The sequence below is a fragment of the Monodelphis domestica genome, chromosome 4 (genome assembly GCF_027887165.1).
Source record: "Monodelphis domestica isolate mMonDom1 chromosome 4, mMonDom1.pri, whole genome shotgun sequence".
NCBI lineage: Eukaryota > Metazoa > Chordata > Mammalia > Didelphimorphia > Didelphidae > Monodelphis > Monodelphis domestica.
The window spans coordinates 289,941,149-289,961,760 of NC_077230.1; the positions used below are offsets into that span (position 1 = coordinate 289,941,149).

Below are 20,612 nucleotides of genomic sequence, written 5' to 3' on the forward strand. Positions count from 1 at the left end.
CTATAAACCCTGTTGGTGGAACCATGAATTAATCTAACCATTCTGAAAAGCAATTTGGAACTATGCCCCCAAAGTTGATAAATTGGGTGTGCCCCTTGACTTAGTGATACCCATGCCATACTTATACCCTGGGTCCATGCTAAAGAACTTATGGCACATGTGCCAGAAAGGGCACACAGAGCCCTCTCTATGGGCATGTGCCTGTTGCCCACCAGAGTTTGTTGCTAGAAAGGCAGAAAGACTCAGGCTGAACTGTTTACTTCTTCCTCTCCATGCACTTAAGGACATTTTGCTTTCACTTCATCCACCCATCTGCTCAGCAGCCCAATGGGAGCGCTTTCTCCCTTCTTTGTCTGGGGTAAGAGGTGGTGGGGGGACAGGGCATTGGCTTGGCACTCAGACAAGAGGGGAATGGAACATAACACCTAGTCGTTAAAAGGTTCACCATCACTGCCCTAGGACTACAAAGAGATAAAAAAGAAGAAAAGGACTCATATGCATATATATGTCTGTCTGTCTGTCTGTCTATCTATCTATCTATCTATCTATCTATCTATCTATCTATCTATCTCAACTCTTTCCCCCCCTGTTATTAAACAAAGAACCAAAAACTAAAAGAGTGCTCTTTGGGTTGAGAAATGACTCAACAAAATTTTGGTAGCACTGTGCTAAGTGCTAGAATAGAATTGTATTCCAATATATGCTTATTGACTAACTGCACCATAAAAAGTGATGAAAGGGATGGTTTCAGAAAAACCTGGGAAGGTTTGAATTGCTACAGAGTGAAATGATCAGAAGTAAGAGAATAATCAATACAATAAGAGCCACAGTATAAAGAAACAATTTTGAAAGACTTGAGAATTCCAATCAATGCAATGACCAACCCAGTTCCATAGAACTAATGATGAAGAATGATACTTCCTGACAGAGAGGCAATGGATCCAAGAATACAGAATGAGATTTTTTTAAAACATAACCAAAGTGGGAATTTATTTGCTTTGCTTGACTATGAATATTTATGATGAGATTAAAAAAACATTTTCTTCTTTCATTGAGGAAACAGAGGCTATGGGATGTAGAGAAAATAAATTCTCATTAATTGAAAAATAAAATCAAATTTTAAAAAGAAACTAGTCCAAAGTTCTCAATTTTTCCTTCCTATAGAGAATAGAAAGAAAGTTTTCACTAATTAAAAAAAAAGTTTTGGTTCAGTTAAGAAGTCAAATGGTCAAATTTCAGGACTATTTGAGGAAGTAATCTAGTTGAGCTTAGCTGTCAGTAAGGAACTTAGGAAAAGAAGGCTTTGTGATGTGCTGAAATGGATAATAATAGCTCCCACTTTTATCCTTATTTATAATTTACAATGTCCTTTCCTTACACAAACCTTGTGAGATACACAGTGTAGGTATTTGCCCATAGTTATATGGCCAGTTAGTGTAAGAACTAGAATTAGAGCCCAGGTCTTCTGATTTGAGTCTAGGGCCTTTTCTGTCCATGTTTTATGCTAACTTCTGGCATAATGCTCTATTCTTTGGCATAGTTGGGTTCTATATGTTACTATCTTGAGCATGTAGATGTCCTCCTTTCTTGAGTGATTTCAGGCATTGAACAAGAGTGAAGTTTTTCAATTTGAGCAGCTACATAGATGTCTTCACATTAATGCTGACTTTTATCCAACACAGACTTTGATTAAAGCATCGTTAATTTTGAATGGCCCTGTACCAAAGCTTAATATGGCAGCCAAGCCCTTGGGGTTGATGTTACAAACTGCTAGAATTATAGTTTATAATCCATGAAGATTATTTCTCAGTTTTAAAACATTTAAGCGAATCACTCCTTTTGATCTTTTACCTTTAGGAGTAAATAGAGAAAACATATAATAGCAGTTGCTCAATAATTTCAAAAGTTGCTTTGCTCATACTGGATAGTCAGCTCAACAAGTACTGAATAATGGTAGCATCTTTTAAGGGGCGTCTTTCACTTGAGGCCTTTAACAGGATGGCTATTGTCAGGGATATTGTAGGAACGATTCGTGTTCAGGTATAGGCTGAATGTTATGGCCTCTGATGCCATATACAACTTTGAGATTCTATGATTTTGAAGTTTGTGCATCAATGAGAAAAGAAATTTGAAAGACAAAGAACTAGTGTTTAGCATTTTGTAAAAGAAATTTTGAATATGAACAACATTTGTAAAGTCTTATTGAAGAGCAAACTATTAACAACCCTATGAAAGAATGCTCCAGATCACTTATTATCAGATAAATGCAAAACAAACTAAACCTGGGATTTTACCATATATTCTGCAAATTTGCAAAAATGAACAAAAGATAGAAATACGTATAGCAGCACTTTTTGTGATGGCAAAAAATTGGAAACAAAGTATATAGCCATTGATTAGAGAATGGCTAAACAAATTGTGGTATGTGAATGGAATGGAATGGAATATTGCTGTGTTATAAGAAATGTTGACTGGCAAAGAGAAGCATAGAAAGATCTACTTGTGTGAACTGATGCAGAATTTAATAAGCAGAGCCAAGAAAACAATATATACAAAGACTCCATCAATATAAATAGAAAGAATAATCGTAAAAAGAATGTTACAAAATTTTAAAGGACACATATGACTCCAAAGAAGAAATATGAGAAAATACCCTTTTATGGAGGTGAGAGGTCCATGAGTGTAGTGCAATGCATATACTTTAAGACTTTTTCACATTATCATATTATTCATAATATTCCATATTATCTTTCCTTTTTCTTTTTTACATTTAAAGTCTTTATTATATGGGCTGATCATCTGGGAGGAGAAAGGATACTGGGGAAAATTATGGTGATATAAACTTAACATCAATTAAAACATTTAAAAAAATCTTATGGAGGAGGATATTAGCTTGGGGATCTGTACATTGTGTAATGACTCTACTAGTCTGGCATAGAAGTGTAATATTTAATAAGTGAAATCTGGTTCTTTGAGGTACTTGTGTTCCTGATTGTAAAAATCTACAATATAGGCTTTGGTCTTTATAAGGAAGAGAAGTGGCCATTAATGAAGAACTTTGACATATTAGTGCTTATTATTGGATTGAGATGCCTTTTCTCAGCATACTCAGAGTTGTCCTGCCTGTCTCTAGATGACCACCTGTGCTAGCTCAGAGCATGACTACTTTGGAGATTATGAAACTTCTGGTTGCCTCTGTTTAACTAGTATGACTCAGTGCTGAAGGCCAATATGCTGAACAGAAAGAGCTAGTGACTCAATGAATCTTTTAAAAGGGACTGTCCCTGTCCCTGCTTTTCTTCTTCCATTGACCCTACACCCAGCAGCAACTGATTCTGTGAAGGCTGAAAAAAGGGTCTAGGGTGTCCTTCTCCCCACCCTGGCCATATGCCAACTGCTCCTGGGTGGCAGCTAAGGCAGGTGATCTAGCTGGACAAGCTGAGTCTAGTCTTCCAACTTCCTGGTTGCTCTTTCCAATTTATATTTCCATTTCTGTATATAGGTGACTGAATAGTGATCCCAAGATGGGATAAACAGACAAGTCCAATCTTGGAGGCACCTGGGTTGAGGGGTTTAAAGATCCTGGACTTTGGGTCCTCAGCTATAATCATCTGGTAGGAGAGGAAGTTTCTGCACTGGAGTGAAAGGGACTCAAGCCCTTACTTGACTTGTCAAAAGCCATGGAACTAGAAGGAAATATCTGTATAGTACAGAGGCAAGATGAAATAGAACAATCCCTATTTAGCGGTCCCCCAAACTTCTTCATGCTCTGAAATTAGTTCTCAATCTCCTGGTATAAGATCAGTTATTATTTGAGATTTTAAAAAGTTTTCATCAGTTCAACCTTGTAAGAAGCTTTTCTGTTTAACATTTCTTTTGTATGGATGAAATAAATATCTGTTCTAAGCCTGATTTATTTTCTATATTGAGTACCATTCTACTTTACCATTTGGGGAAACTTAAAACATGAGCCAAACCTGAGCTTTAAATAATTTTCCCTTCATGGCACTAGGATGGGGTGTAATGAGCCGAAAAGTTTGAGAAAAGGAGTCTGAGCCTTATTTTAGGTGATCAGGTTCTCTCAAGATAACTTGTCTAGACAGTGTGTGGGTTCAGATCAGACCTCTTAGTGAGAAAGTGCTTTTAGACCCACTGGGCATAGAAGTGGTTCTAATTGTTAGCACATAAAGAGCAGAATTGAGTTCACATTGAGCAATCATATTGACATCACATGGCAATTTTGAAAATTTAGTAAGGAGTTGCTTTTTCACCTTCCTCTTTGCTTTATTTATGTTCTGTACAAATACAGTGTTTGATGCCTTTTTGTTAAATTTAGGAGAGAAGGAAAAGAGCTTAAGCATTTATTAAATGTCTACCATGTACCAGGCATTGTGCTAAGTGCTTTACAAACATTGTCTCCTTTGATTCTAAAACAACCCTGGGAAATAGGGACTGTTATTTTCCCTATTTTATAATTGAGGAAACTGAGGCAGAAAGAGGTTGCATGATTTTCCCAGGTCTACATGGGTAGTAAGTGTCTGAGGCCAAATTTAAACTCAGATATTCCTACATCTGGTCACAGCTCTCCTAACAATTTAGTCATCATAAATGTCAAGATTTCAAAACCAAATGCAGTCCAGTAATAGAAACTTAAATGATGAATTATATGCTTGTTTACAGTTGCAACTTATTTTAAGTAGGAGCAGGGAGCATGCTGATTTTATTTATTTTATTACCTTGAATGTGCTAGAGGTAAATGAAGAGAGATGTTTTAGTGGGCTCATACATTTTTATTCTTTTTATTTCTTAGCATTATGATCAAGAAGTCAGTCTTTTTAAAAATTCCATAAAAATTTTGGAGTCTGAGTGTCAGGAAATCCATTTTATAGTTCATGATCTTAATTAGATGGCAAATATGGTGACTGCAGGACTAACGGTTTCTCAGGAATCCCTTTTGTTGATGCAAATTATGTACAGATTGGAGTTATAGTGCCTTGTAGTTCTCTGCCCTAGACGGTAGATGGCAGGCATGCAGAGCCTTTCTATCCAGGAAAGAACCAAAGTTTGGGTTCTGTAATAGTCATAAAGTCATCTTGTAAGAAGAGATCCTGGTAAAGTCATCGAATTCCCTAAGGAGTGTTTTTTGAAGAAGTCAAAAAAACTAGTCCCTTTCCCCTCTTCTCTGCCTTTGGAAATCCTCCCTATACTTCAAGGGCTAGCTTAAATACTGTGCCTCCTAAAGGAGCCCAACCAAAGGATGACTTCCCCCTTCCTATGAAATCCTCTTAGTGTTTTGTGCCTCTTTTATGATGCTTAGCACAGGCTGACTGACAATGAAATTCTTAATTCATAAATCTTTTGCTTTCCTTACTAGATAGTTGGGGTTCATGAGGGCACGGACTTTATTCATCTTTGTTTCCCCTAGGCTACCATAAAGTTTCTTGGATGTACCAGGTATTTAATAAATACCTGTTAAATGAGGAAAAATGAATTTTAGATCAGGAAAATGTGTTGGTAGAGTAGTTTGACTTTAATAAGATGGTTTGATAATTTGAATGATTGATTTATGACTACATTCAGGCGGATGTTTAACTGGTAGAACAGCCTTTCCACTTAGTTTTGATTGATTGACCATTGTCACTTTTAAGTGACAAAGCATTAGATCACTTAAGGCTCTGGATTTAGCCCTGACCTGTTTATCCATGACTTGGATGCAGACATCGAAGGCATGTTTATCTATTATGCAGATGATATGAATCTGGGAGTCATTCAAGATGACAGATTTCAAATCAAACAGGCCTTTGTTCTATGTATGCACCTGGTCATTCTTTTCCAGGCAATGTTTTTTCCTCATTCTTTTATTGAAATTAATTTAATTATTTTTCTTGTCCATATCTTCCACTTATCAAACTTTGTTTGAATTTGGACCCTGTCTTCAAAGTGCTGGGCATCAGATCACCTCCCTAGTTTAGTACTAAATGTCAAATAAAAGAATTTGCTTTTCACTCCATTATTCCATTACTTAAAGAAAATTTGAAGAAGATCAGGCTAAGAACTCACTATTATGGAACATCATCTATGTTGACAAATGGCCCACAGATAACCATGGTGGCCCTCTTTAGGCTTATCTATCCAGTCATTTGTTGTAGGGTTGAGGATGTAATTGTCCTGTTTACTGATAAACATTTTGTGAGTTAACTGACATGATACTTGTTAGTTTCAAGTCATTTAACCTTTTTCATCTTTAGTTTCTTTGTCTGTAAAATGGGGATAATCATAGCACCTACTTCACAGGGTTGCTGTGATGACCAAATGAGATATTAGTAAAACACTTTGCAGACCTTAAAAGTGCTATAAAAATGCTAACTATAATTGCCTCTGTAAGCCTAGATTTTAATTGTAAGATTTTCCATAGGATTATAGCTTGACAGCTGGAAGGGAACTTAGAGGTCATCTAGTCCAACCCTTCCATTTTTCAGAGAAATAAACTAAAGCCCAGAGAAATTAAATGACTTATTTCAAGATGCCACAGGCAATACGTATCAGAACCTGGATTTAGATTCAAGCCCTGTAATTCCATGTTCAGGGCTTTTCCCACTGTACTATGAGTATATGCACCTAGAAAAACACACACACACAATTTGCTACATTGGCTTCTAATTTTCAGATACCTTTAAGATATATATATATCTTATGTATATATGTATATATTTATTTATTCATTCATTTATCTATTTATTCATTTATTTATTTGTTTGTTTGTTTATTTAAAAACCCTTACCTTTGGTCTTGGAGTCAATACTGTGTATTGGTTCCAGGGCAGAAGAGTGGTAAGGGTTAGGCAATGGGGGTTAAGTGACTTGCCCAGGGCCACACAGCTGGGAAGTGTCTGAGGCCAGATTTGAACCCAGGACCTCCCGTCTCTAGGCCTGACTTTCAATCCACCTAGCTACCCATCTGCCCTCTCCTCTAAGATATTTAAAAGTTCTCAAACTCCAGAGGACAAACCATGAATTCCCTGAGAATGTCACTATTTGGGGCTTATAGGCTTAAACCGATATTTTTCTTTTATGAGACCTGTGATTTCATTCATGTAAGAAACTCCACTTGAGGGGCTTCCTCTTCCAATGTAGATTAGCATCTTCTTTCTACTATATAGTCTTAGATTTGCTTGAGACACTGAGAGGTTCTGTGACCTTGTCAGAGGTCACATAGCCAGAACTTGAACTTTGTTCTTCCTGTCTCAGGGATCAGCTCTTTATCCGATGACAGCTATGTGACTCTGAGGATAGATCATAGAGCCTAGAGTCAGGGAGATGAGTTCAAATCCAGCCTCAGACACTTACTAGTTGTGTGTCCCTGGGCAAGTCATTTAACTTCTTTCTGATGGCCTTAATCCAATGTAGAAGAAAATGACAAACCACTCTTGACAACCTACCAAGAAAATGCTATAGACAAAATGGTCCATAGGATCACGAGGAGTTAGATACGACTGAACAATAGCTGTATCCAATATTCCACACTGCCTCTCACTAAATATATGTGGTTTGTTCCCACAGATCTCTCACTTCTTTTTTTTTTTTAAACCCTTACCTTCCGTCTTGGAGTCAATACTGTGTATTGGCTCCAAGGCAGAAGAGTAGTGAGGGCTAGGCAATGGGGGTTAAGTGACTTGCCCAGGGTCACACAGCTGGGAAGTGTCTGAGGCCAGATTTGAACCTAGGACCTCCCGTCTCTAGGACTGGCTCTTAATCCACTGAGCTACCCAGCTGCCCCCTAGATCTCTCACTTCTAAGTGTAGCGGTACAAGTCTGGAACCTTACTCTTGAGGAGGTTGAGGCTGGTGGACCCTTGACTTTAGGACTGATGATCTAGAATAGGGCTAAAGCTGATAGGGCGTCTAGACTGTTTGGATTTAGTGTGATGAGCCCCTATTGAAGTAGGGGGTAGGAACCACCCAAGTCAGAAACAGAGCGGGTCAGAGCTTCCGGACCCAGCAGCAGCAGAGTCTGACCAGCAGTGGCCACTGCACTTTCAGCCCAAGAGAGATAACAAGGGTCTCAAAACAACAACAACAACAACAACAATAAACCATGAAACTTTCCTCCAGGTTCCTTTCCAGCCCTCTCAATGAATGCTTCAAGTCTTTTCTCCCAGTTCAGAATTAACTTATAAAAAGACAAAGATGAAAATCAATAACAACCTTTCTTTTTAAATGTGTGCCATCTATGATTAGTTCATTCTCTAAGGAAACGATGGCATGCTCCTTTCTTCTGGTCCATTGAAAGAGATTTTTTTTTTTCTATTTCCTTATATGTTGGTTAAGAGCTTGAATCTTATTTCCTGATTGTTCTTCTCTGGCTTTACTTAGAAGCTTTTACTGTCGTTTTCTTTTCTAGTTGATTTGTATAGAAATGGAATCATGCAGTCACTTGTCCAAGAGAAATATCGGATTTTCTTTAAGGGCTTAACTAAGAGTTTAGGTGAAGCTGGTTGACAGTAAGATATGTATAAGATCTATCTTGAGCAGAATTTGAGTTGCAAAGTTGTGATCAGCCACTCTGTAGATGATTGTTATTAGCTATAGGAGATTTGGGGATGGAGAAAATAATAATAATAATAATAATAATAATAATAATAATAATAAATAATATTTGTTGTTCAGTTGTATCAGTCATGTCAGACTCATGACCCCATTTGTAGGTTGGTTTTTTTTTTTTTTTGGCAGAGATACTGCAGTGGTTGGCCACTTCCTTTTCGAGTTCATTTTACAGAGGAAGAAACTGAGGCAAACAGGGTTAAGTGACTTGTCCAGGGCACACAGCTAATAAGGGTCTAAGGCCTGAATTGATCTCAGAAAGAAAAGCCCTTCTGACTCCAGAGGCCCTGAACTCTGTCCACTTGACCACATTTATATATTCCTTTAAGATGCTTTACATATTATCTCATTTGATCCTAAAAGCACCTACATTTCAGGTATCGTGGTGAGGACCAAATTAAATAATATTTATAAAGCATTTAGCATAGAGTATGGCACATGGTAAGTGATTTGTAAATAATTCTTTCCTTTCATTTTACAATTGAATAAACTGAGACAGAAAGAAGTTAAACGATTTGGCCAAATTGATACAGCTAGTATCTGTAGTCAAATTTGACCTCTGATCTTCCTGACTCCAGTTCTAGTTTTTTGTCTTCTGTGCCACCTAGCTACCTCTGTATGTGACCTACCTGCGAGGTGGCACAATAGAGAGAATGCTGGGCCTGGAGTCAGGAAGATTCATTCCCAAGTTTGAATCTGGACTCAGCCATTTTCTGTCTATATGACCCCAGGCAAATCATTGAGTCCCGCTTGCCTCAGTTTCTTCATCTGTAAAATGAATTATAAAATGAAATGGCAAATCACACTTTGCCAAGAAACCCCAAATGAGATCATGAAGGGTAGGATAGGACTGAACAGCCACAAATAGTTTATTAATAGTAATAATGGAAACTTTAGTCAGTAGCCTAGACCCATATCTTTATTGGCAGATTTAAAGTCGATCTGTTTCCCAATAACTGTGTTCTTGAAAATGTAGTTAAGAATGTCAACTCCCAGAATCTTTGTAAGGGGCTGTTAACAGCAGTACTATAGCTAACTTTGACATGGCACTTTTTAAGGCTTTGCAGAAGGTTTTTTAGGTATTGTCCCATTTGATCCTTACCATGGTCTTGTAAGGTAGATGCTAGAAGTATTATTTCCATTTTCCAGAAAAGCAAACTGGAGCTAGGGAGACTAAAGTGACTCACCTATAGTTGAATAAAGGTTATCTTTTACTATCTCTTCTTGCAGGACATTGTTGATATATGTGGAAAGGAAATAAGACTGACAGTTTGTGGGGGAAGGGGCCAAATGGGAGTGGCAGTTGGGTCTTGTGACTAGCACTTCCTTCCTGCCGTGTGGGACTTGCTTCCGGGTGTTGGAGGAGGAAGGAGCTTGTTCAGCCTGGTCTGGTGTGGTGTGCCACCTCTTCTTGGTTCAACCCGAAGATTCAGGCCCATTCATTTCTGAAGGTCAGACCTTGTTACTTTCTGTGTACTGCCAAGATTCTGAATTAGAACAACGAGAGTAGACGGGAGTGGGACAAACTCTCCGCCAGCCTCTGGGGCCTGGCCTCAGGTCTGAAGCTGAGAAAAAACTCCAATCTGAACTAGTTATTAAACTTTATATTGTTAAATTCGCAGTCAGATAAGTGGACTATCTTTTCTGGTCATAGAGGGAGCTGAACTTCAGTTTCAGTCATTCAAAGACAAACAGACCTCATTGGACCCCTGCTGTTTCCTCTCAGCAGGGGGCATCTCCCTCCCTTGCCTCACCAAGCTATATACCCTCTCTTCCCTTAATTCCTCATTACCCCCATACAAACCTCCATTTATCCCCATTTTTCCAATCCCATTTCCTTTCCCAATAAATATTACATATATAGGATTGATGATGATTTATGTGAATTTATTTAATATCCTGCTACTTTACTAAATATTGATAGTTTCAATTAGTTTTTAATTGAACCTTTAGTATTTTCTAAATATATCATCATATACTTGCAGAATGAAATAGTTTTATTACCTCTTTGCCCATTTTGACTCCTTCAATTTCTTTTTCTTCTCTTATTGCTAGAACTTCAAATGCACTATTAAATAATATTGGTGATAACAGGCATCCTTATTTCACTCCTGATCTCCTAGGGAAGGTTTCTAATTTATACCCATTATAAATAATGTTTGCTGCAAGTAATGTGCTGTAAGAAATGAAGAGCAGGTTAATTTTGGAAAAAACAAGCAAAGACGCAAATGAGATTCTGAAGAGTGAAATGAGCAGAACTGAGAGAATATTATATCCGACAAAAATATTGTTTGAAGAATAATTTGTGTATGCCTATCTCCAGAGAAAGAGTTGATAAACAGAAGTAAGTTATAGCTTTATATATACATCTATCTTTTTGTCAAATGATGCCTTTTCTAGTGGGGAAAAGGGAAAGAGGGAATAAAGGAGTTAGGTTGACATTTTAATGTAATAAACAAAATAATTAATTTTAAAAGATATAGGGGAAAATGAAAGAGAACTAGCAAAATGTTTACTTTATTGCAGGTCCTAAAAGCTTCCTTTTTCCTAACTTTTTTTTCTTCTCAGGAATAGGAATTGTTCAATTTAATAAGGAAAAAGTGGAAAGAGCACTCATTGGTTTGGGAGTCTAAGAATTTGAATTCAAATACCACTTCTACTGATTATTACCGGTGTGTTGGTTGTCTCTCGAACCAAGGATGACGATTGTCTTTGTGCATTTTTTGTGCACAAAAACACTTGTGCATGAAGATTTAAGTGGAAAAGTCGATGCACAGAGACAGTCCCACTCTCTCAGCGTTGGAAGCCTGGGTCCAGTGGCACGAAAGATCGTTACACCTGGAGACTTCCTCAGCTGCATTGGATGGCCGTGTTGTCTTTTGTGCTCCAACACGCCCTAAGCACTCCACAGTGCCTTGCTGCATCACCATCTTAGCCGTTGAACCTTCTTGTTGGTTTCTTCCGCCTGTTCTGCCGAAGCAGTCTTCACATGCTGGGTGAGCAAAGCCCTAGTTCACCAGGGGTCAACGTCGACCCGATGGCTACCCTCACAAGGTTTAGCCTGCCGAAGCCGTTGCCCGGAGTGTGGCCGCTGCCACATGCTAGCAGCTACTAGGAGCCACAAGTGAGAGCTTGTGTTTTATTTGTGTATAATATGTATATTACCTGTGTAACACTAGGCAAATTACATTTTGGGTCTGTTTTCTCACTTCTTCATTTCTCAGCATTTTTCCAAATGAATTATACCAAGGGCCCTGGAAACGTATATCCTGTGAGCTTTGGTCCTTACACTTCATCAGTACCCTCAGTACCCTCTGTTCCTCTGATTGGTGGAAGGTTAAACAAAGGACTCCTCTAAGAGCCTCTATATAAAGGGGGCTCCTGGGTCAACATCTCTTCATTTCCTACAAGCTTGTACTTCTTTGGACTGGAATCCATCATTTCCACCCTCCTGAATATCTTTCTTCCTGTCATTCCCATTTCCTTTCAGCTTCCTTCTGTATATTGTTTTCTGCCATTAGATTTTAAGTTCCTTGAGGGCAAGGACTTCATTCTTTTTTTATATTTGTATCCCTGGTGCTTAGCATAATGCCTGACATATAGTATGTGCTTAAAAAATGTTTATTGACTGACTAGTGACCTGTGAATTGGATTAGATGGCCTTTGTGGACTAGATCTAGATGGGATGAACTAATAATACATTCAAGAAGTGCTTATTCTGTCTGAGGCAACAGGTTAGACCATGACTCACTATTCTATAGTAGGGAATATCACCTGAATTGTATTATGTTAACCAAATTCAGCATATGTAATTGACTTAGCATAACTCAAACAAGTTGTGTCAATAAACAAATATTTATTGAATATCTACTATGTACAAGGCACTGCTGAGCATTGTGGGAGACATAAGAGCATAAAACAGATTTTATCCACATGGCTTAAATTTTTATTTTCTTATCTAAAACTAGTTCATATAGCATTACAGATTTTCCTCTTGTATCTTCTCCCATAAATGATGCTAGTAATTATCCATGTGTCAATTTCTTAAATTGCTTTGAAGTTCTGGGATTTAAGGCCCTTCCTATTGAAAGGACAAGGTCAGCATCATAAATCACCATCATCATCATCATCTTTATTATTATTGTCTTTGAGAAGAGGACATATAACTAAGAGTAATCTGAATTTTGGTAGCGTCTATAACAGGTCAGGCAAGCTGGCAGGATTTCATGAATATAGTACAACCTCACACACAGGTACAAAGGGCTGGTCCTTCTGGTTTATTTCCCATGGAAATGTACACCAAAGAACAAAAAGTAACTTTATAAAACCAGCTTTGGTTACAAATAAATACAGAAAGAAAATGCCATAGAAAACATATTGTATATATTTTTGATTCTGCTCTGGTCAGTTTCCCATTTTAATTTCTTGGTTACTATGACTCAGCTAGTAGCCAGATGGATGATTTAAAACCTAACTCAGTGGGCTTTAAGCAATATTTGCCAAAGGCTATCATGACCTGGAAACCCTAAACTTATACAATCAATATCGACTTCTCATGACAAAGGTCCCCATTTCTCACTGAGCAAAAATGAATGGATATATGAGAAACCCTTAAACAAAGGGGAATGAATTCCCTTTCTACCAGCTTCCCTCATGGGGATTTGTATGTAGCTGGAGCAGAAGAGTACTGGCATGGTGTAGACATGTTGTAACATCATCCATTTGAAAAACTTTTGGCATGAAATGCAAAATAGAAACATAATTATATACAAAATAGGCTACAGGTAAAGTTGAGTTGCTTTTATTAAAAATTTAATCTATTGAAAATAACTATCTGCATGACTCAATTATGCTTTGTAATACTTTAAGTAAAATTTTAGATATTACACAATTATTTTAGTGATGAACTCACAAGTAAAAAAAAAAAAGAAACATTATTACAAAAGATTTCCCAATCCTAGTACTGGTGATAGGAAACTATCTTTCCTTGCAATGAGTCAAGTACTTCTGTTTGAGAATCATATTAAGCAATAAAGAGAAATTGGGATTCCACTCGCCTTAATGGAACTGCGAACCATATTATATACTTCAGATGTATTTATCTAATCATTAGTTTTATCTTTTCTTCATCACCCTTTCAATATTCCTGTTTTTGTGTTTTTCTGTTCCCTATGAACTCTTAAAGGAAACAAATGATTGAACATAACTGAACTTCCTATGTTTAATATTAAAAATTGATCTAATTCCCAATTCAGATATTCACTAAACACTCACTATACTCAAGATGCTGGGGACACAGATGAGGAAAATAGCTCACAGTATTCAGAACATATTATAATAAAATAATTACCATTTTAAGGCCATCATTATAATGACATTAAATGAAGACTAATGTCATGGGGGAATACGGGATGTGCTATGAGAGAATCCAACTGATCTGATAATCCTGGATGTTCACCAACACTCAAAGTTTAAGTGTAGTTTTTTGTTTTTTTGTTTGTTTTTTGTTTATGAATCCTCACATTCCTGTTTTAGGGCATTTAGCAAACTGCTACTATGAAGCACTTTTCTTTGGATAAGCTCTTGAGAGGTGCTGACATGCTGTTATTACCTACATCACCAATATTTTGGAGGTCTTATCTGTTTCACTGCAAGTTATCTATGACCAAAAGGCCATATTTTAAATAAAGATAATTAAAAGATAGTAGCTAATCATGTCATTTACTTTTCACAAAGTTGATGGTTTGAAATAGGAGGAAACATCCCCTAATGGTTCCGAGAATTATGGGCATTTTTTAAATCATGATAAAAAGGATGCTACCCTCCCCCCCCCCATCAGCTTAATGAAAATTGTAGCAATAGGTAGCTGTATCACCTTAGAAATGAATTCTCACATGAGGTGCTTCATTTTTAAAAGTCCCCAATTTCTCCATGTAAAGCTTTAATTTGTGGCTAATTAGTGAAGTCATACCAGGAGAAAGGAATAGATTGAACTCACCCATAGACCTTCCAGGCTCTAGTGTTCCTGCCCCTCCCACCATTGCAGTTAGAGAAACAAGAGTACATTTCCACTTTTTAAAAAGAAAAGCGTCTTGGAACAAATGCTCCCAGTACAGAGTGTCATTGCAGCTAACTTTTGTTTTAAAGAACAAAAAGCTAAAAATGGATAGAATCAGACCTTTCTAGGAGGACTTAAGAAAGTAAATCTCCACCTGGAGATACTGGCACTGTTATCGGGAGTGTCAGGTGAGGACTACAGGGGTTTCAATTAATGACATTAAAAAAAAAAAAGGTTTCTATTCTTTACTTTGGGAAATATTGGTGACTGTGTCCTGACAGCTAGTCGAAGTTGCCACATCCATTCTGTCTCATCTACCTTTCATCCGGCCTTTGGGCAATTATTTAAACTGGCTTCTTGGACTTCCCAGAACAATATCTTATCAGCAGATAAGACAATTCAATGACATTTAGCAGTATGCAAATTCCAGACACCGAAATCATGAACACAGTGAACACTGTCTTTTCAGTGGGTCGGGAAATAAAGCAGTCCACAGTATTGGGACAGGGCCAAGCATTACATTTCACCATTCGAGTCATGGAGAATCCGTTGTACATAAAATAGAACACGTACATGAAGACCGCTTCAAAGACGACTCGGAAGAAAATGCTGCTTGTGTAGGTCCACCACAAGGCTCCTTCAATGCGAACCTTTTGTTTCTTGATTTCTTCTATGTCTTTGTATTCAGACTTTATCTCTCCCTTGATGAACTTTCTCTTTTTCTCGTGCCTCCGGTAAGCAATGTGCATGGCCACCAAGAGCGCGGGGGTCGACACAAAGATCAGCTGCAGAGCCCAGAGGCGGATGTGCGAGATGGGGAAAAAGTGGTCGTAGCACACATTTTTACATCCGGGCTGGAGAGTGTTGCAGACAAAATCAGCCTGCTCGTCTCCCCACACCTCCTTAGCAGCCACGACCAGGATCATAATGCGGAAAATGAAGAGGACAGTGAGCCAGATTTTGCCTATGCTGGTGGAGTGTTTGTTGACACCCCCCAAAATAGTCTGTAGAGTACTCCAGTCCATCTTCTCTTCTTTGGGCTTCGCACTAAGAGACAAAAAGGAATACCATCAAGCCCCGAACAGTAGTAGCAAGAGCAAAACTGGACTAAAGAGAGGGCTCAGGTGGACTGCTGAGAACTCTGAGTCTCAGCTGAGCAAACTATCATAAATCTTCTCCCTCCCCTGCCCCCCCCCCCCCCCGAAAGCAAACACCAGCACTTGAGCAATCTCAGCAGTACCAACAAAAGTGCTAAAAGCAAAACCAGCGATTTTGTTTGTTATAAGGATTAAATGGATAGTACCCACGCTATCTTGGACAAGTTTTAATGTGTTCTCTGAAGAATGGGCTAATTGCTAGTACTTAGCTCATCTGGAGAATTCCTTCTTTGGCAATTTAATAATACAATGATTTGAGAGAAACACCTTCAAACGTCAGTTTTAGCACACCTATGAGCTGAGGAATTACAGAAGCATCCCAGGCAGTGGTTTCCCAATGGTAAGAACGCTTCAGTTTAAACAAAACATTGGTAGAACCCTTGTAGTAAAATCCTTTAAAATAATTATTTTTAATGCTTGCTAACAACACAAGGTTCCTTTTAAAAACATCAAACTTGGGTATTCTAGGGGCTTTTGCAGCACAGTTTGAGAAACTAAGGGAAATATGGGAAATATTTTCAGATATTTTGCAGCTAGTAGAACTGAACTGAGCCATCTCTCCATTTTGTTAATCACAAAGAGCAAAGAGTTCAGGTTTGGGTTCCACCATTGGGGTATATTTCATCCTGGATCAAGTTTGCCTTAAAGGCAGAGAGGCTGGGGATTGGTGAGTCACAGGGTCAAGAAACAACTTGAATGAGGCCATTTGACTGATACTGAGCCAAGTCCCCCTGATAGCTAAACATCCTAAAAAATAATTGTTATTTCAGAATTTGACATGTAAGAGTAGTTGGTACCAATGATGTAGGTTTATATACAAAGTCCTCTGGGAAAAGTTTCTCCAAAGGGAACTCCTTTATATTGATGCAAAACATTAGGTCCCCAGTCCTCTTATATCCAATAGTCACTCAGTAAGAAAATTGAAGAGTCCCATTACGATTCAGGAGCCACTTTCTGGGGGGATATTTTCGACCTAGGAAGTGTTTTTGCAGCCTAAATCACTGGTCTATGGCTTTAATTTTGAACATAATTCAAGTGCTGATAAATTACAAAAAACCATAGTACAGAATATGATCTAATAATCAATTATAATGCTGATCAAACAGTATTATTTTGGTTCACTAATAACCACAGCTTATTTTGGCTATATGCAAATCTATGAAAGAATGGGGAAATTCACAATTTGGGCAGTCTCAAGAACCAACTGTCACAGCACAGGATATTAGCAGTCTTAATTTACATATAGTTGCACTCCTCCTGTCATAATCATCCCCCTTTGAAAAAAAGGACCGCCCACCATACTATCCTGATGAGTAACCTGTTTTCCACCCATTATAAGCTGGAAGTAAATCTGACATCCTTCTCTTACTCAAAAGTTTCTGTGCTCCTGATTTTGAGCATGTTTTGTCCTGTTTTCACCACTAAAGAAAGCACTCAACCAAATTTCTACCCATTACAGTGTTATACTGCAGGCAACCAGGCACCGATTGACTGACATCATCAAATACCATATTGGTCCACTAAACCAGAAGAGATCTGGAGAAGGTCATGAATATGGCAAAAGCTATATAATTTACACTTGAGTCCTGAAACATCTAGCCCAATACAGTTTGAAAATGGGAAATTGGATGAAAGTAAAGAAGTCTTAGCTGAATAGATTTTGCTGGAAGTCATGAATTAATTAAATAAATGCCTTCTTTGAGTTTTTTTCTTATTTCTATTCTTATTATGTTATTGGGAATATATAAGTAGGTAAACCTAAAACAAACAAAAGAAGAAATGGACTTAAAATAAAAAGTCAGATGATGAAATTCAAAAATTTCTAGTGTTTCCTACAGCCAGAGTCTCTGATCCTCATTTTAAAAAGGCATGAAATTATTTTCACAAGGAGGAATTTCCTGACTAGATAGATCATAGGGGGTTTAAGCTTTTGACATCTTCCCCAGAAGGGAACTGGGGCAGAATGGCAGAATGAGTAGACTAGATCAATTGAGTTAACATGCAAAGTGATTTACAAACTCTAAAGTGCTTACAAGTCCTGGCTATTATTAGATTAGAATCAGAACACCTGAGTTCTATTGCTAGCCCTGTCACTTTGAGGACCTTACTTTCCTTATTAGAGGCAGCTAGCTGGTGGCACACTGGATAGAGCACTGATCCTACAATCAGGAAGACCTCAGTTCAAGGCAGATCTCAGAAATTTAATAGCTGTGTGACCCTGGACAAATTACTCAACTTCTAAATGCTTCCATTTTCTCAAATGTAAAATGGGGATAAATAATAGCACCTATCTCACAGGGTCACTTAGTACAGCACCTAGTATACATGGGAGGTGCTATGTGAATTCTATACCTTTCTCTTCCCATCTGTAAACTGAGGTTTGGGACTTTTCCAACTCAGTCTTTGAATATTGTTCCCATTCTTTGATCTAGAGGTCAGTTGGTTGTGATTTGAGAAACAAATTATCCTTTTATTGATTTCAGAAAGAAAAAAAAAAAACTCCAAAAGTGTCAGTGTCAAAGGTTAGAATGATTTGAGTTAAGCAGAGTACAAAAGTTCTCAAAACTCTTACCAAAACTGGAGCCATCCTCATGACCTGGGCGTTGGGATCCATAGACTTTGTTCTCACCCTAAACTACCCTGCAATTATGGAGTGCCACTGCCAGAGGGCGAGTTGAGGCATCCTGGTCCCCAGAGACAACGTTGAGTGAATCAAAAGATTATTCAGTTCCAGAAAAGGGAAACGCTGAATTCTGCACCTTCTTCCCTTTCTGCCAGTAATCCAAGAGGAGTAATGGCCAACACTAGGTCAGCATCTGACACTCACATTGAGCTTCTAGCCCTGGGCCTGGATTAACTCCCTCAACTAGTCCCTCCACTTCCTCAGCCTGTAATTTTGACTGACCAAACTCTGAAGCTAAGGAGCACACAGGATTGATTTAGGGATAGGAGACTGGATATTGCCAGATCCGCAAGACCCTATACAGCCCCTGCGGAGGGTAGCAAACATTTTGTGTGTATCGATTTCTCTGGAAATCTGAATATGTAATGCTTTGTTATTTACTGTCTCTCTCTCTGACTTTCTCTCTCTCTCTCCCCCTTCCACCTTCCTCCCCTCCCCCGTCCACCCTCAGCCCCTTCTCCTACTGAATGAGGCAACTGTTGAAAAGAAAACATTTTTTTTTGTCACAATGAAAACTGCCCATAAACCTATTGTAAATAATATACCCAACACCTTCCGGCTAGAGAACACCCAAGGGTGAACGAATACTCTATCTGTTTGGGATGGAGAGAAGATTTTTTTTTTTTAAGTAGCCCTTGGGCTGAGATTATCCTATATAGAGAGCCATGTATGGGTCAGTTTCTTTCCTTTAATCCTGACCATCTCCACCAACCTTGCAGGAAGCTGGGATTATCCCTTTGCAAAGGTGGCTGTGAAGAAGAAACAGCAAAGGTGTCCTCTTATGCAGTCATTGCCGTTTTAGCTTAATTTTTAAAAGTGATTTCTCGTCCTCAGCTCAGTGTCAGATAGATCAAGTAATTAAATGACCCCGAATGCGGGGAGGCTGTCCCATCCACGCGTTTTCTACTGTTCTTGCCCTTGAACAATCAGTGTCCCTCCCCTCCCCTCTCCCGCGTCACCTCGATTTACAGGTTCCCCTCCCCCACTCTAGTGTCCCCATTCAACTTTTCCTAGTTTTGTGACTAGTGAGGGCTCCGGGTTGAGCCTGCGACCCCATGCTAGAGCACTCAGAGAAAAGCCGAGCTTCGGAACTAGGTCAAAGAGACTTATTGACACTCTGGAGAAATGGCCCCGCTAGAGGCTATTCAGATCCCTCCTCTGGATGTCTAGGAGTGCAACTTGAGGTCTAACTCCGACCACAGTTCATTTCTTCTTTTCTCTTTCGATTCCCTCAGACCCTTCAAATCCCTGATGGCAAGCCGGATTCGTACAGGAATTCATCCCCAGGTCACCCACCGCCCCTCCAGGCAATCCGGTGCTACCGGTTCTTCCTAAACTCACGGGAGTGGAGCGATCCTTACCTGTGTCGGCAGCACCGCGCTGCTGGTAATCGAAGGACAGTTCAGTGTGGCGGGGCGGAAAAGGTTGCGCTGGGGGGCCAGCGGCGGGCTCAGCCCCCAACTCTGCTGGTCAGGTGTCGGTGGTTCGTGAAGACACCGGCCACTGCCACCTCTTTGAGCTGCCTCGCTCTCTCGCTCCCCCCGCTGTCCGGCCGGGTGGCGTGTGTGCTTCTCTCTGACTCACCGAGTTGGGAAGTGGAGAGGCGCCTCTGAGCTTTTTAAGTTTTAGACACCTGTTTCCAGACTTTTAACCGCACCTCCCACCCCGCCTCTTCCCTGAAGCTATTTAGAAAGTTAAGGAGGGGGAGCGGGTGCAGAGGCGGCTCCAAAGCCTAGGAAGACTCAAGAGAACAGGTTAGGGATGCAGGGCTGGCCTGGCAGTAGGATAAGGGTGAGGGGGCTGTGCGGCTGCGGCTCGCCCCTGGTGAGCGCACTTGATTCTGCGAAACTCAAAGACCGAGTCTTCAAAGTAGCGCAATCCCCCGAAGCCCCTTCCCTTCACACCGGGTGGAGTCCTAATACTGGAACTTCTAGGCTCTTAGGTAGGGCGGAGAAGAAAAAAAAAATACAGGGGGAAAGGGCAGGAAGGGGAGGGTTCGTATATTTGATGCTTTCCCGAAACGATTCTGCTGGGTGAAAACTTCAGGAAAAGAGTGAGAAGTGTTTGAAAATCCCGGTAGAACAACACACAAAATAAGTTGCAAGGGAAAAAAAA

General features: G+C 39.2%; 1 protein-coding gene and 1 long non-coding RNA gene across 2 annotated transcripts; one reads left to right on the forward strand and one right to left on the reverse strand.

Annotated features, from left to right (window-relative positions):
• Positions 1-10,629: 10,629 nt before the first annotated feature.
• On the forward strand, positions 10,630-12,467 carry LOC130453804 (uncharacterized). Its single transcript, XR_008911373.1, has 2 exons — positions 10,630-10,943; positions 11,168-12,467. It is a non-coding gene; the product is annotated as an uncharacterized LOC130453804 (long non-coding RNA).
• On the reverse strand, positions 12,436-20,441 carry GJB2 (gap junction protein beta 2). Its single transcript, XM_007495197.3, has 2 exons — positions 19,859-20,441; positions 12,436-15,704 (listed from the first exon to the last, which is right to left on the reverse strand). Exon 2 carries the CDS (start codon positions 15,680-15,682, stop codon positions 15,002-15,004), a length of 681 nt encoding a protein of 226 aa, XP_007495259.1. The 5' UTR covers positions 15,683-15,704; positions 19,859-20,441; the 3' UTR covers positions 12,436-15,001.
• Between the last annotated feature and the right edge of the window lie 171 nt (positions 20,442-20,612).